General features: G+C 47.1%; 3 protein-coding genes across 3 annotated transcripts; 1 reads left to right on the top strand and 2 right to left on the bottom strand.

Annotated features, from left to right (window-relative positions):
* Window positions 1-337: 337 nt before the first annotated feature.
* On the top strand, window positions 338-1,330 carry N7471_009727 (uncharacterized protein; the record flags this gene model as incomplete). The annotated part of the gene is made up of 1 exon (XM_057282446.1): window positions 338-1,330. One exon carries the CDS (start codon window positions 338-340, stop codon window positions 1,328-1,330), a length of 993 nt encoding a protein of 330 aa, XP_057133329.1.
* A 5,146-nt stretch (window positions 1,331-6,476) lies between these two features.
* N7471_009726 (uncharacterized protein) lies at window positions 6,477-8,560 on the bottom strand (the record flags this gene model as incomplete). The annotated part of the gene is made up of 7 exons (XM_057282445.1): window positions 6,477-7,088; window positions 7,136-7,174; window positions 7,217-7,292; window positions 7,701-7,795; window positions 7,909-8,009; window positions 8,359-8,458; window positions 8,513-8,560. 7 exons carry the CDS (start codon window positions 8,558-8,560, stop codon window positions 6,477-6,479), a joined length of 1,071 nt encoding a protein of 356 aa, XP_057133328.1.
* Window positions 8,561-15,820: 7,260 nt separating this feature from the next.
* On the bottom strand, window positions 15,821-17,362 carry N7471_009725 (glycoside hydrolase family 18 protein; the record flags this gene model as incomplete). The annotated part of the gene is made up of 7 exons (XM_057282444.1): window positions 15,821-15,919; window positions 15,971-16,168; window positions 16,310-16,506; window positions 16,556-16,625; window positions 16,678-16,737; window positions 16,785-17,126; window positions 17,219-17,362. The coding sequence occupies 7 exons, from the start codon at window positions 17,360-17,362 to the stop codon at window positions 15,821-15,823; spliced, it is 1,110 nt and encodes a 369-aa protein (XP_057133327.1).
* Between the last annotated feature and the right edge of the window lie 117 nt (window positions 17,363-17,479).

Below are 17,479 nucleotides of genomic sequence, written 5' to 3'. Positions count from 1 at the left end.
GACAATCTTGCATCACTTGAGCCCTGCGATCAATACTGCCTAGCACTCAATCCTTCTTTACATTTCCATTTCCATTTTGAACACCGCCTTAGAGATGAACAACCCTGTCGACGTGCGCTCGCTTGATGGATTTGCAGATCTAATAGTTTATTACCTCCGTCTTTTGAGGCATGATATTACTCCATCTTTACTATCTTTGTTCTACCTGCTTTGCACAGGCTCTCTGTTTTTTGACGTTATTCATCATATGCTCCACCGTTGCAACAAATCATCCCACCCTCTTTTTCAACGCCTAGCACGTGCCCACCATTTCCACCACCTATACTTCACACGGCACATGAATTTCGACGAAAGGTATCTTCAGCAGAATCGATTTCAAGCCTTGCCGCTTGAGCTAGCACTTCAAATCGCTGGGACCGTACTGGGGTATATCTTTGCCAGTTTTATGACGCCTAATGGCCATGTGTGGTCTACAAGAAACCACCTTTTGTCCACAATTGGCTTTCAAACCCTAAGGACTACTTTTGTCATCCTCACATGTGGCCGCGACTCAAACCATCTCATCTACAAAATCGCCCCGAAGGACCCCAATTGGATATTCGTGGGCCCAGAGTTCCACGCACTCCATCATGTCTTCCCGGATCGTTACATCGGTTCGTTCATTAAAGTCTTCGACTGGATTTGGGGTACTGCCTACTCCTTCAGACGCAAGCGCTTTGCGATCACCGGGGGAAGCGGAGCATTTGGCCGTGCAATTGTGAAAGAGCTCGAGCGTGAAGAAGGGGTAGCCTGTATTCGCAAATTGAAATTTGGTACTGATTGGGATCATCATCATTTTGAAAAAGCGCTCCCGGTGCTTTCTAACTCCGACGTTTTAATACTGGCTCACGGCTCCAATGGCGAGGACGCAGTTGCATCAAACTGCGATTCAGCTACCCGACTTGTCAAATTATTCAAGCAGCACAGAGCGACCAACCCCGCCTGCCCGGCGCTTCCGGAAGTTTGGTACGTTGGCAGCGAGATTGAGTTCCATCCATCCTGGGGAAATCTACGACTACAACGCTACTCTCAGTCAAAACGAACGTTCCTGCCGCACGCTCGTTCCTTTTTTGATGACCCTGATATAATTTACCGCCATATCGTTCCATCCTCATTTCACTCATCCATGGGAACTGCTGTATTTTCTGCAGACTGGGCAGCCAAGTGTGCAATGTGGTGGATCCGACGAGGGGCCAGATATATTCCCGTCACATATACGGGAATTGCGTATTTGAACTATTTCAAGTTCATGTATCGCATTCCTTACGCGCAGGATGCGTATCAAATGTAAACATCTAACTCTCTCACAGGTTGTTGAGTTTATAGATATTGATTAATAAAATGCATGGAATGGGAGCTTGATTGTACACTAAATGCATCTCAGACATAGCATGTATGTTGAAAACATGTGGCCGGGACTGTGATTAGTTCTCGTCCAGTGTTTCTAATTCATTTATTCTGGCGTATCATAAGGCGATAAACGGGCTACCAGAGATTATATAGCATGTAGACGTAGAGTGCACTCCCTAAATACATTGTCGCATATTGTTAGGAATCCTTGCCCGGTTTACTTGGTGCGTTCTCCATTCATCATTTAGGCTCTTTATTTGACCAAATGAGGGAAAGTTAAAGTGGTAGCATCTCACAATATCCCTCGAAAGTAGGGCAAATGCGTAGTCGCGAATAAACACCGCTTCCTAGTTCCCTCGACCGAGTTCCTCTACTCATTTCTCCCTCTTGGTGTAATTTTCCAATCGTTGAAATGGACCCCTCGCCGACCTTCTATGAGCAATCCACAGACGGGGCGGTGTCTGTCTGCCTGATGGTAGGCAGCATAGTTCCTTATCTATGACATGATCTACAGTGGGGAGCTATCTATAAAGCCCTTGAGTGGAGGTATTAGCTTGGTCATGGCGCGCCCATATCTAGGCAGAAATGTGTCGGGCCATCGCGCCTAAGGGTCTTGTGGGCTTACAGGGCCCCGGGAAAGGCCACTTATGTCCACCTAAGGATACTGCCGGTAGCATAAAAGGGTTATTCTATATTTAGCCGGCTTAAACAATTGGATTAATAACTAACAATTGGCAACATTGAAAACGTTTCACCTAACTAATTCTTTTCTTTAAAATTAGTATTCCAAATAATGATGTGAATTCATATGAAGTGGAGTATTCTGCACACCTCTATATCCAACACTAAGCAAAGAACCTCGACAGATCGCCAGCGAACAATGACAATGAAACCCTTCATCGATGTATTACAAGAAAAACTGTCCTAATAACCCTGCTTTTCTCATTATATCTAAGACGAGCGCTAAGAAAGCCAGTACTGACATCTTGTCCAGCCGCAGTTGCGATTGCCGTGACGACTACGGCAATTAATATGGCGAAGACAATTGTAATCAATACACGGGAAACATTCCATCCGTCAACAAGCAAGAGCGCAGGAATTATGCCGCCTGGGGAAATGTATCCTTAGTTAACTGCTGGATCAAGGTAACGACACGTGCTCAAGGAACTGTTGATTTTTGAGATGTAAACTGGCTTGGGTGGTGATCCGAATGACCACCGCTTCGGTGGTTTGGTTACTTAAACATCCATATTTTATGATGGATCTTCCAGATACAATAAACGCGTAACCAGGCTCATAGGTCATAAATCACCCCCTGTACATGCCTAACTTAATGGCAGAAAAACAACAACAAAAAAAAGGCATTTCACTCAATTTTTGTGTGTTACGTAGCTCGTAGAATAAACCCGTTCAACTGCCCTAAGTTCCCGCCCCTTTTTGACAGGATGATAAATCGCTGGCGATAAAACGCAATATTCCATTTTCTCATCGGATGCCACCTGTAGCTAATGTCGAGAGTAAGTTCCAATGCAGTGCGCTGGGTCATTCCTTAGAATGACCAGAAGTATGACCAGGGACTCTGTCTCCGAATCCCTTGCCCGCTCGTATAATTCGTTTTCTTCTGTGACTTGAAGGCTCCCGCGTCATTGCCGCCCCCAAGGTCAACCTTTTCGTTAAAATGATGCCACAAAAGTAAAAAAGAATCGAAAAGAAAATATAGGCGGGAACCGGGATTATACCGCAATTTTTGAAAAATCGACCTGACCAGACATCAATAAAAAACTACACCGTTGGCCTTCATATTCTCGGCCCGAGGAAGGGGAGACGGTTCATATCTTTGAGGGAGTTTATGATCCCTGTGTAGACCGACCAGTCATTGAAATTACCAACGTGTTTGGCGACGTCGAAGCCCAGATATAAAATCGGCTAGACCTCTGATGGGGTCCATTCGAACTCTGCTCCTTTATTGACCATGCAATTTATGAACAGACTCGCACTGATGATCGCTATGGCCCTGGTCACCGCCGTAGCGGCGGCGCCGAGGCCAGCTCCCAACACCCAATCTACCGTAAACGTAGTCGATTCAACAATAATTTCGAGTGCTTTAACTGGCGAGCTTTAGATGCTCTCTGCTCCGCTTTAACTCATTGCCTAGGGAAAGCCCAACTGTACCAGAGATTCAATGTCACATTTCGCCGAATCGGTTCTGGCACGGAATATCTCCAACGCGTTGATTTCCCACAGTCTCCAACTCAATCGTACATGGTTGGACCAGGAGTAGCTGGATCTATCTATGGACTACAACCACTCGGACTTTGACTTGCGAAATTTCATGCTGTAGTAATTTCGTGCTGTAGTAACTTTTGGAGAACCTATCATGGAAGCACTACATGTCATAAACACACCTCCATTTAGATATCACCGGTTGTGGGAAACCCAGGAATGCCCACAAATGAAAAAATAACCACGAAAAATAATAAATATCATCCAGTGAACGCGATGGTCATCCACATTTTGGTCTATAGAGATTATTATTCAAAGATCTGCAACTCTGAATTGCCCCTTCGTCTTAATTCGACAAAGCCACCGAAGGATCAAAACAGACCCCACTATGATAACAGGCTATCCAAGAGCTGGAGCACTCATATTCCCCAGTTTCCTACAATATTCTGCACAAAGAATTGCGGATCAAATGATGGTACGGGCATAGAAGGATGGATGCAAGATAGAGGAATCGCTCTCCGCATGAGAGGATCTGCTGCGGTCTCCGTCTGCGGCCGCAATGACAATTGAAAACGGGTTTCCCCAGCACGTCCCATGTAGCCATTCCGCGAGATGATATCACGTATCTGACCACGCGCTCTGCGTAGATTTCCTAACATCGATTCAACCCGTGGAAGAAAGAACGGATACTCTTCCACAACCTCTTCGGTCCCCGGGCTAAACTTGCTGAGCCGGATTTCTATCCAGTGCACCCGTTCAAAAAGAAAGAATGCCGACACGTAGAGGAAAATATCATCGGCGCAGGTGTCTGGGGATAACGGATCTGGACACGTCCAGCTAAACGCGCTCTCGCTCTCATGGTTAGGGTAGAAAATGCAGTCGATAACGCGAGGCCTTTCGGCCCCATATTTTGCATACTGTGATATGCTAATAGGTTGGATTGAACTGAGAGTGCTGCGATTGGCTGCGAGACAAGGTGGTGGTGTCGGTATATTGGGTGATTCTCTCCAGATTGACTCAAGATCTAGATCCAAATCGAAGTCTGAAGGGTTTTGTCAGCGCCAACACTAGTCATCGAATATGATCCAACCAACCAAGCCGATCAATTTGTCCCATTCTTTCTGTGCAGCATGTGCAGATTGCACAACAAAAGGCGGTTTGCGAAGAAAAGGTAGGCTTGAAGAGTGAGAGAATCTCTGTGGTTTCATTAGAGATTTATATGTATAGGCCAGAATGACAGCAAGCAAGTCAAAAGTTTAGCGCAGAGCTTTAGTACTGAAGGGGTGGTAAGGCGTTTATAAGCACAGGAAAAAAACCAAACAAAAACCATATATTTGGCCATATTCAACAAAAGTCCCTGTGTGCCAGTGATTGGTTGTTCTTGATTCACGCAGATGCAGACGGTGATCGATTTGTATTTTGCGTTGAAAGTACATTCATTGGTAGTAGGATACCACCTATGGAACGCCCCACCCATACTCCACCCCGTTGAACTATCCTTTCCGACCCGTTCATTGCCTGCCTTTTCTGTTCAACGCAAGAACCACGAGACCAGTTTATCACTCTGTTGCCTACCAGTACAATACCAGCCATAGCCAGGTCAAGCGTGCCGATCTCATTTCGCTTGAGCGAAGACTCACTATAACTCATTTATATGACAATAACGTCTATCACTATTCTGCAATGTTCCGAGAATACCCTGATGTATAGAGTCAAAGGCCTGACGACGATCTCACAGCAGCAGCTCCTGGTTATCACAGCATTCTTGGAGCTTTTCATTCTCCCCCACCAGCCATTCGTTGGAGCCTTGTAGGAAGCGACGTTCCTCTTCCAAGCGTATTTTGCCGGCGGACTTGATCATGTAACACTCCCACAGGCACAAATAGAGGTCCAGGAGGTCAATAGCGGAAGATGCTAAAGCGGGTTTCTTTTGCAGGATTTGGGTCAAATCACTGGTTAGGGAACAGGCCGCACCCATCGAGGTTGTCTGTTTTTTTGGTTAGAGCCGATCAAATACGGACTCAGTGAAATCTGACCTTTGTCACTTGCTTGGTGCTGCCTGGCGTCCCAACTGGCTTCTCATATGGATCTGGTGCTCCTCGCTTTCTTTTGTTGGTCCGACCCGAAGGAGAGTGGGAAGTAGGAGAGTCCATTGGGCTCGAAGGATTCAGTGTTCCTCTATATTCAGGTAGAAGGATAGAGAGTTGAAGATCGCCAATGTAAGTCGAGCAAATAGATTCTTTTATATTATATGCCAATCTACCGCATCACGCTAGATTGGCTTTTTCTTAGGGAGAGCCATTGGTAATCGCAGAAACAGCTGTCTTTAACCATGCGACTAGAATCACGATAAACAAACCCGCATTGAACTGTTCTAATTTTGCACTAGACTCAAGTGAAGGATGTATACTGAGGGCAAAGCTGTTTGAACTGCCGGTTACACCTGGTCGTGCTCATCTAACTGAGGGCCGGCAAGAAACTGCGGGCGCGCGCAGGCACCGGTAAACATTTCGCTGGACCGGCTCAATTGTACGGGTTAGAGACAAAGCCGTGAAGAATGTATAAGTAAATGGAAAAAAAGTCGACTTCGTGGCTGCGAAATGACCAATCAAAAATCATCTCTGTTGGATTTGCTTGGAAAATTGTCTAGATGCACCTAATATGTTTATGCGTGGTTTGGCTGACGGCAGGCTACACAATCACGGTCCGACTTCAAAGATATGAATTCTAGATATCAAAGCTAGTAAGAGATAATAATGATATTTGGCTGAGCTATTTACCCAAGTTCGGTACTTGAAATATTTGCGTCGCGAGGCAGTCTGCCGCGAAGAACAGCGAAAAGACCCAAGAACGGACAAACAGGCCTACGGCTCATACGGTGACTCCATCAATCCGCCTCCTGGACATGCGGACAGAAACCGAGCTCCGTCCACCGAAACACCATCCCAAATCGAAGGATCAGCCATATCTGCCGGACGGAAAGGTAGCCGCGTCGTATCGTCGCACGTGAGGCCGGCGAGTCCCTTGCCGTCACTATCCCATCCAGGATAGGCGCGACGCATCAAAAACTGCTGCCCCCTATACCGATCACCGTGGGAGAAGTCGCCGAACGCAAGGACCTGTAGAGCCGGCAGTCCACCGGGGCCAAATGCCCATTCGGCAAATGACACAAAATCCTCGGCCTCTGCTATTGCTGCGGACGACTCGAGCACTACCTCCTGAAAATCCATACACTCGAAGGGCGACCTATCGTAGTACGCGTTGAGAATACGATCGTAGTCATTATTATCACTAGAGATATCCTCGTCCACAAGACCCCTGCGCGAACGAGGGTCCTGTGAATACGGTTTGCGTGTCTCATGGAGGAAGGTGATAATCTCTCGTTGGACATCTCGATGGATTCGCTCGGGACCGCTGAACCGCAAATGTAAAAGCCGAAGCTGGGAATGCTTTGCCGTGGGTCGAAGGCACCGCCGCTGTCTTGATTAGCATGCACACGTTCGCTAGGCTAACAAAGACTTACAGCGGCAGATGGTCTTGCACACAGTGCCAAAGCAGTCACCTAGCCCAGGTCCACAATGGTTGACAAATTTGCAATCCACACGGGCGACACATCCCGATCGTCCTCAAACAAGCCATCCTCGCCGATGGGGGCGAGTTTGCGCTCATGGTAGACAAGGCTTTTCAACGTGGTTTAGTGGTGTTTTATGGCGTCCTAGATACGGGACTCCGACGCCGGAAAATTGGACAACCGCAGATGCAGATGCTACAGCCCACGAAACGAACGCAGGAACCGCACAACCGCAGATAGGGTACGCCCGTCGCCCGGTTCGTGCAGCAGGAGATCCAAAGAAGTTTCAAAATGCTCCAGTTGCAGTGGCTTTTATAACCGCGACAGCAACTACAAGAGACGCAGCTAATTCGGGCAGTCCCGGAGGGTAAGCGCTCGCAGGGAACAAAATATCGAACTGTCCTCTGATAAGAGATTTGGGGGAAGGGTCACCCTTGACAGTGCTAGGGAGGACAAGGTCGGAACAGCTGTCGGCTTCTCGACTCTTATATCCCCGACCCCGAGCTCCGGCCCTTACAGTCCAAGACTCTCCCAGCACAGAGCACGGGCGGAAGCGGAATAAACAAAGCCGATGGATAGGTGATCGAGATGGCTCCAATTATGACGGATGCACTGTCGCAGCAAATCAACCTCGGTCTGATACTAGATTCCTTCCCACTCGAAGGCCGTCAGACTCGATAATTCGGACAGCCCTTCCAGACGGTGCCATATCTGAGGACAGGTACCGTCCGTGACGAGTGAGAGACGGGAGAGGCGCTGTTGATACCGGCTGAGATAGCCTCCCTAATCGAGAACTCCCATCGGGACACATGTCCCAAGCCGCCATCTATTGCTAGTCAGTCACAGATCCCGAGAATAGGCACCAGCGCATACGGACTCGAAAGTGCTCAGGCTATTGGGCTTCAAATGGGTGAATACCAGCTACAATTGATCCTTCACGTCGTCCAAAAATTGCTAATGTGCCGTCGCCTCGTCCGAAGCTCCCAATATAGTCGGAGACTCCGGCAGCCCCGCCGCGCGAAAGATGTTGTAATATGCACATCAATTAAACCGGACGAGATAGAATGGAGCCTAGATTTGCAGGTTCCTCACGTGCTGAAGATAGCCCACGGACCGGGATTGACCGAGGTGGAGAAAGAAGGAGTCGACATCCAAAACGTTCAGCGCCCACTCACTTACTGCGTGAAATGCAATGGTACGGTAGATATAAGGAACCAAAACTGAATATAATCTCGACGAGACTCGGCTGAGAGCGCGCAGGTGGGCGGGTGGCAGCTAGCAGGCAGTCAGAGGACGTGAATCAAGCAAAACAAACACGCCAGGACTTACCCAGTCCGCGATCAGCATCAGGATCTCACACGGTAACGTCTCCAGCATTGTACTAGGAGATATGACATCTATTCACTGCATCAATGCAATCTGGACAATAAGCGACTTAAGAAGCAGGGGTTTGCCGAGACTTGGAGCGCCTAGTCAATTTAACCCCAGACACTTAAACAAAGAAAATATATTTAGTTAGTATCCGCGGAAGACATATCGCACATCGCGCTAGAAGACAAGCTAGCCCATCCGGTCCCAAATGACCAGGCTCAGTGCCTTATTCGGTAACCGCTTTTGACCACAAGGAATAATTTGTTATAGAGCGCATCTCGTGAGTTGTCTCGGTTCTAGTTTGGTGGGCTATTCGGCATGAGCGGCATCAAGACGCAGTGACCACAGTGTAGCCATAGTGTCCTCACTTATATCGTTAACCAGTGTGTGGAATAAGATAATAAATTGGGGGACAACCGTTGTCAAATTCAAAATAATAAAACGTTCAACCAAGCAACCAATGGCTTAAACAGGCCAAACTAACATGGCCTACGGTTCATATAGGGCAATAGGTAATCGTGCATACATAGCTAAGGTCGCGGTCGAAATGGATAAGGAGCGCTGTTCAACTGTAAAATATAAACGATATTTGACTTCTACTTAAGCAAATGGCAAAATCCTACAAAATGGGCTATAGTAGTATGGTCCCGCGAGACCTAGGGTCCGGGACGTTCAGCCTTGGAAAGATCTCCGGACATTAGGCCGTTTGCTTTCAGAAAATAGACCGCCCTCGCGTCTGTTGAGAGCAATACTAGTACTATATGTCAGTCTCGAAGGCGCACTGAGATTGCACAATATTTTAACGGGGAACCAAGGCACCCAGTGGTAGACTATCTATCCTTGGCAAAGGCGGGTCGGTTGGTCTGGCAAACAGCTCACGTCTCTTCGCGCAAGATGCATTCGTTATCGCCAAATAAGAGCGAGCGATAAGAATACTCCCGCCCGCTAATGCCAGTAATCAACCCCTGCATCACGGACATTACAAATATACCAAGGGTGTTCTATTCTACTGATCAGGGATATTCTGTGTTCAAAGCCATGGTTGTGTCGAAGGTAAATACATTAACTAGACCCATAAGTAAATATCAACTATTCTGCTTACATCAACAACCGACTAGTCCACCCCTAGCCTCTAAGTAGGCGAGTATCGTCCTACTTCGGAGTCTGTCCCATCTCCACGAGGGATGAATAGAGTCTAAGCTGCATACTCAAGCACCGTATGCAGGATAACCCTCGAATGAGTCACGGCGCTATAGGCCAGGATCAGGTGCATCACATAGAGACTGGGCCGCCAACCATTCACCACGCCCATCCTCTCCAACGGCCGAAGCAGATAAAAGACAGCTCCAAGAGAATTCCAGATGGCGACTCGGCCGAAGTGTACTGCCAATAATGGGGGGCCTTGGAACGTCCCGGTCAGGGCGTGGATAGTTGGTATCAGCGAAAGTAAGCCCAACGAGACACAACTGTACGGGAAACGGTACCGCGCTGCACAGATACTGGGATCCCAGACGAGGAAATCCACCAGAGTCCCGACAGCAACGACGGTGAAGGCCGCTAGGTATCCGAGCTGGAGGGAAGGCTAGGTACGGAACAGCAAAACCACGGAAGGAATAGTAGTCGTCCAGATTAGGACCAGAACACCTCCAAGCTCTAGCTTTTGCCACTCTGCCGCATCACTGCCATAGGATGCGTTTAGGATACGATATACCAGGCTGGACAAGCACCAGAGGATGACGCCTACACAAAAGACAAGCACCGACAGTGAGTCAAGAATCCCTCCCGGGGACGAGGGGAAGTGGAAGAGAAAGAAATGAATCACAAAGAGGTAAAAGTAAGAAAGGCCGAAGGTGCTAATTATGGCGAGGATTGCACAGTCGCGCAGAGTGTGAGCTTGAGGACCAGCCATTGCACTTGGGTCGTTGATCGGTTGGGCAGAAGGGGTTATCGCTGGATCGGACTAGGACCTGGAAGACGGTGCAGATGGATGGGTTGGTCTCTTGAAAGTGGTCCAATCGGGTGTTCCGTCACACCACACAGTAGGAGGTCGAGAGGGCTGACGCTGAAAGGAATCCATTTTAATTCCAGATATTATCATAGGGTAGGCGGGCTATTTAATTGAGAATCATGAATGGAGAAGGTAAAGCGACTAGTCACATTCACTTGGTGGAATTGAACAATTTTAGGTGTGTGTCCACTATCGGAATCCAATCCACGAATTCTGTCCAAGTATATACAACGGTCAACTGTGATGGCCAACATGGTGGTTTAGAGAGGGTATTTAGAGAGGGTGGTTAAATCCAGGTGGTAAACGGTTCCACCACAAATTTGGAACGGTTGTTCATCAACAGCTCAAAGGGCAGGCCGGCTTCGGAAAGACACATGGCACATGGTTTAAGCTAATATTAGAAATATTGTGTTTGATAATTGATTACCCGAACTTGGTTAAGCACTTCACTTCCACAGCTCGAGCCTGCCATCATTTACGAGGTGGTTGGCTCTAGCTTTTCCCTGCTGGGATGGGAGTATTTACCCACCTATAAATTTCATACCCATCAATTACTCATGGTTAAAGCCATCAAATTCAACTGATAGAACCATGTATTTATTCTAGTCTAAGCAGTTCGTTTAATTGGACAATATACGAAGCCGGCCAAAACCGCCGCTTTAGCCACCCTCAATATCTAGGGGGCTGAGCACCCAAGGGAACCAGCAACCGAGAGCTTTCGCTATAGCCCTTAGCTTTCAATCACACGAATGAAAGCAAACACTGGATGGCTCTAGTGACCCATAATTCTCAACCGGCTCTAAGAGGGCATTACATGATGGGTTCTTCTTCCTTGGCCTCCTATCGCTATCCGAGACCTGCATCTCCAGCATATAGCCGGGACGGCTCACACTATAATATTATTACGGTCGTGCAAAGGATAGCTGTCTTTCCACATCAGCAGAAGAGTCAGCAGAGCACCATGGAAGAAATCGCCGATAGTGTTCGACAGATTGGCGGGCAGCAAGGAGAGAACGTATACTTACGAGCTTGCTACGCCCTTTTAAATCCCCTACAGGACAAGGCTGGGCAAGCATCTGAGGACCTAGAGGTCCCATATTGTCAGCCTCAGGAATAAGTACGAATAGTTGAGGACGCTAAAATCGAAGCCTAGAACGTAACAAATAGGGATAAACGGACTTCTTCATAAGAGAAATGAACGAACTTTGTATTATTCCGAAAACCTCCCTTTATATAAAGCACAACGGCAGCACTACCGCCCTTTCGAACTTTACTTCGAGGTGAATTATTTCATTTTATATATCATTATTCCATTCCTTATGAAATCGGCAATCATTACCGTTCTCCTAGGCGCTGCAGGAGCAATTACGCCATCGGCGTCAACCCAAACCACCCAGACTACAATAGACGTAATGTATATTATAATGCCACGATATTTAGATCTTTCCAAAATTCTTCTAGAAGCTTTCCTCTCCGCTTAAAATCGAGACCGGGGACGGACTGAACTGTCAAGGAGCTGGTGCTGGCATCACTAAATTCAAAAATTCTGTTCTTTCACTCAATTTGTCGAATGTTTTTATTTCCCGCAGTTTCCGGTTGAACCGCACCCTTAGTGGTCAGGAGCAACTAGATCTCTCCGTGACTAATGACTATGCCACCTAGTACTCTGACAAAGATCACCTATCCCGAAATAGTTCGTCATGCACGAACTTTTGGCGCAGCTACTACGCGGTGAACGGGAGTACGGCATGCCACAATACATCGCCCTTTACCTGCCATAGATTGTGGAACAACCCAGGTCTACGAATGTAATAAATATCGAAGACAACTCCGATTCCCCTAACAGCCAGCAAACCCCGTGGGCGTCTTTAGAAGACAAGGTCTGGGCCCCACGGTGAGGCGGACCGGCCAGCCAGACTAAACAGCGCCGATTTCTTTATATAGGATTTGAATAAAAAATGGTTATATTGACTTGGTATCAGACAGTTAACTACGGAATGGGAAAATGCGAAGGTAACTGATGCCTTCTTTATAATCACAGGCCAGCGTACGAGACAAAATATCGAAATAGGCACGCTAAATTGACGAGTCAAATAAAAATTTCGAAATCTGGGATAACAGCTTAGCATAGTGACAGATTCACACAGTGATCAATTCGCAAGCGCCCGGTCCCGAACCACAGCGTAACCTCTGTTTTCAAACCCCACTAGTGTAGTAGAAATTAGAAACAGTTTACTTCTTGGACACACACACACACTTTGCTTCTTAGCCCGTCAGAAACAAGAAGAATCCGTATTAGTGGGATTAGTGGGATTCGATGTCGATGATAGGAACTGGGTATGTGTAGGGTTCTTATCCCCAGACTAGGTATTGGTGTCAGCTATGCTGGTGATCGTCGGTCAAGTCGATTAATCTTCGGAGGGTTGTCAGATCCGATTGGTGAATCCTCGCCTGCAGATTTTGCGGGGGTGACATCGGCAAGTGGGTCTAGGAAAAGCTTAAAAAAAGGGTCGCTAAACAAGCTTCTGCTTCCAAGCATCGCCCAGGGCCTTTGTCATACTGAATAAAGTTTCCAAGGCCTAGTGCTACTTGATATGCTCAAGAATATGGTCAGTGCAAAGAATCATAAACTCAAAGCCTTCTAGTAGACAGTTCGGGGTCAAATGGACCAGCCTCTTTACGGGTTAAAGTGGAAACGAGTACGTGTTACGTGTATCCCCTAGCTTACAGTCTTGGATCGCCAAGCAAGACTCGGGTTTTTACTAATAAAATATATCCGCATATTCATTGTGCTCAAATCAATTTGTTTGCTTTTCACTTCTACTTCAACAAAACTAATTCACACGAAAGAAAGAAAACAAGAGTGTCTGTGTGAAATCAGACGACCTAACCTCTCGCCGCAGTGTTTTGCAGCTGCCCCAATTATAACCTTCGTCTGATATACGTATTGGTATAGTATATAATAAGCTTTCTGCATGTCATCGGGAGCCTTAGATACGCGGGCGAATGTATCGGAGTAAGCGAGAATAAGTCAAAACCCAAATCCAGGCCCATTTGATGCCTTTCAATTTGACTTCTTTTGCGCCCCTCTTTCTGAGGTAAGCCTCAGTAGCCACTAGGCTTGTTATTATACGGTTGCCGGCGTGTGTCAGCCATGTCAACGGCGTGCCGCCCTCATAATCCAATGCATTAACGTTGGCTCCTTGCTCCAGTAGAATTCTCGCAACAGCCAATGAGCCGTACTCAGCAGCCCAGGAGAGTGGTGTCCGCCCCCACTGGTCACGAGAATCAACATTTGGCTTGCTTTGCAGGAGATATCGAAGGAGGTTTGTACAGTTCCCCATGGCAACGTAATGAAGGAGAGATCTCTTATAACAATCCCGTTGCTTGGAACGTCCTCGTGACTGAAGCGACGAATGAGCTTTTTCGACAAACGCCACAAGTTCAGCATTAAGGGAAATCTCCTTGATGGTTTTCAGACGGTCAAACTCGGGGCCAATATCTGAGCAGCTAGGGGTGGGTTTCATCCTCATCGAGGCAATCGGGCATAGAGGTATAGAGCTCGAGAAGATGTAAAAGAGACCTCGTACGGACCTAGTCAAGGGCCAATGGAAAGCTCGCAAAAGTTGAGAAAAATGGACTTTAATAAAGAGGAAGAAAATATCAAGTCGCCTAGAACGCAAGGCCTGCTCGATTATTGAGTGGTAGAAAACTATCATATGAAGCAAAGGCGTAGGGGGTCGAGATACTTATAGTCATCCTGGCTTATCCCGTCACTTGCGAGTCTGGTTAGTAGCAGAAACGAAGGAGACAGGTGCCTAAACTAATTGAGGCCTGTTGAAACCCATACCTTCGTTTTTATCACCACTGTTTGCGCTAAGGGCCAGGGCCGCATCTATTGCTGGGCAAGTTTTTATTTCCTGAAATTTTCAGTTGGCCAAGTCATGTACATGGTCCACCCTCGGCGATCGATCACCGCCCCTACCAAAGCTCTCCTCTATCGGCGTCTAGACTTCTCTTCGCAATATAGCGCCAAGACTCCCTCTCTCAAGTAACCCTTTTGTTTGCCTTGTCTGCCTTGTTTGCAGGACCAACATTCTAGAAGCTCGAAGCCATACAAGGTGAGTACGAAAGCAAATTTTGGGCTGCTATTTACATCTATACTAGAATACCGCCAAGAAAAGTATTTAGGGGTATAGTAATTGTAGTAGGCATGGCGTGTTTGCAAAGGGGGTTGGAGAAAGACTCTCTGTGTACAAGGTGTCGGGACATGACTCTGCGCCATATATTTGTTCTCCAACCCTATACAGTGTTAGAGGCCTTGCGTCGTAAATAATACTATTAACGCCAAATGACCTTCACAAGATTCCAAAAACGACAATGTAGATCCAACTTTATTTCCGCTGCACGTGGACAGACGGAGCATCTTCATACCGCCCAACATAGAGGCGAGTCCTACTGTGTGGAAACAGTGATGACAAGCACCTACAGCGCACACGTAGACTACTTAGATCTCTCACGCTTAATTTGTTCTAGGACTATTCCCATGTCCACTGTAATATTTGTGATGACGATACCTTTTAGCGTTACGATATGGGGTGTTCCATTTCAGATCCTACCATACACGAGGGGATACCGTAATTTCTCTACAACTCCATGCGTTAAAGTTTGCTAAACTGCCCCGGCAATCCTTTGCTCCGCAACCACCCAATCCCTGGGAAACACCAAATTGCGCGGGTGAAAGCAATGCTTGGACGGAATTTACGCTTGCCCGCCCGTAATTGGACAAAATATGTTAAACCGTACTGTTGTGATATAAGGCTAGTACAGATCAGGAGTCAAGCCGCACCACAGGAACTAATTCTCGCATGGTCTATACGAAGAACCAAGTTGATTTCCAATCATCTTGATCCTCTCGTTGTATTCGTAGCCTCAGTAATTCCCTCTAGTACAACGATCAATCTTTCTTTGAAGTCCAACACGGTATCGTTACTTACAGCTTTCGACTCAATCGTACACTTGACAATTAAGAGCTGTTAAAAATGCCTGCTATCAACAACTAAGCAAGATAGCACCAGCCAACTACAACGTCTGCCATATCGGCGTTTCATGCACCAATAAAATTTTGTAGTCAATGCAAGACGAGCGTTTGACTAGCTCTAATACGTCGATAGGTAGCCCACACAGTATAAGTGGTACAAAGGCCCACTCCACCAGCTAGCGGACTTATATCATATCCAGGAGAAAATTTAAAAAGATCAGAAGCAAGCCTTCAAATTGTCGTATTTGGAAATGGGATAGTTCAACTGATTCTCGCTCTTGTCCAGAGCGCCAGTGCCTCCAAGGGTATTCACAACCTGCAAAGTTCAAAGTAAGTAAGATAATCAAATGTGGAATATGAAACATACCGTAGTGATCAAACTGTCACCACCTTGCTTATCACCGCTAAGCTCCCACCACATACCACCGCCAAGCTCCCTGGACTTGATGTACTCACCTTTCTTACGCGCAATCTCAGGGGTATCATAGCTGATTAACAAACGGGACTCCGAGTTGTAGCAGTAGCTAGCAGCTTCATGGTCCAGATTTGTGACCGTACAGCCGGTCTGAGGCAGAGCCTTATAGTCCCACACACCATTCTCCCAGCTACCAACACCAACACCGTTATAAGGTTGGCCAGAACCGTTGGTTTCAGTAAAGGACCGGCCGTACAGAGGCATACCCAGGACAATATTTTAAGAGGCCACTCCGTGCGAGGTGTAGTATTCGATTGCTTGGTCCGTATTGAAGGGAGTGCTAGCTGGGTTGCTGTTAGATGCGTGAAGGTTGGCGTCGTGGCTGGCAACGTTGTCCCAGTTTCCGGCGTAATCATAGGCCATTAGGTTCCAAAAGTCCAGGTACTGATCCATCCGGGCAAGATGCTCTTTCAGGTAGTTGGCAGGGCCTATAATTTAGGTTAGCTTTGTTAAGAAGTTTGAACGAATGATACGGACCAACAGGGGATGCAGTGGTAAGCAAAAAATGATAGCCGCCTACGTTAGCCGAGCTGTACGAATCCAAGGCCTGAAAGGGATTAGTGTTGGCAGAGCTATCAATAAAAGAAGCATGAAAATACCTCACGAAGACGGCGTAGGGTATCAACAAATTGGTCCGCTTCGATGTAATTGCCAGGATACTATCTGATGTCAGCATCAAACACCGTGAAGGAGATAACAAACTCACTTCAAAATCAACATTAATACCGTCAAAGCCTAAGTTCTTCAGTAGCTCGACAGAACTGTCAGCAAACTTCTGGCGTCCCTCCTCAGTCTTAAAGGCCAGTCTGAGGTTAGAAGAATACGTCCAGCCCCCAATCGACAGAAGAACCTTAAGTTGGCGGTTTTTCTTTTTGAGTAGGAAAAGCTCCTTGATACAGCCATAGACATTGTTGCCGGTATCGGCCCAGGAATCAGTGGAGTAGTGCTTGTTAGTGTCCGACCAAGGGTCCGACAGGATCACCTCACCAGAGGCTTGGACATTGGCAAATGCGTAGAGAATATGGGTTAGTTTCTCGGCGGGGATATCCTAAGGTTGAAAGTTGCGAGCATAGATGCCCTGATGGACTTTGGTAAGCTACTTTGATTCAGTGGAGGAGTATATATGAATCAAACTCATACCCAGTTCACAAAGTATGCCACGGAACGATATCCGTCAACATCACGAGTGGCAATATTAGCCGCATTGGCCTTCGTCAAAGGGGGAATATAGGTAGCGTTGGCCAGCCACACCAGGCTCAACATAAAAGGGAGGAAAAAATGCATCGCCAGAGAGTGGCAAGGTTGTATCTGATGAGACTGTCCGGCCCAACGAGCTTTGAGAAGAGGAACTGTCAAGGAGGAAGGGAAATACATACTATCTATAGTCGGTGAACAATCCCA

Source organism: Penicillium samsonianum (genome assembly GCF_028829775.1).
Source record: "Penicillium samsonianum strain IBT 33392 chromosome Unknown utg000005l_segment0_segment0, whole genome shotgun sequence".
NCBI classification, from domain to species: domain Eukaryota; kingdom Fungi; phylum Ascomycota; class Eurotiomycetes; order Eurotiales; family Aspergillaceae; genus Penicillium; species Penicillium samsonianum.
The sequence above is the reverse complement of the archived record's forward strand: the minus strand, read 5'-3'. Positions and strand labels throughout refer to the sequence as shown.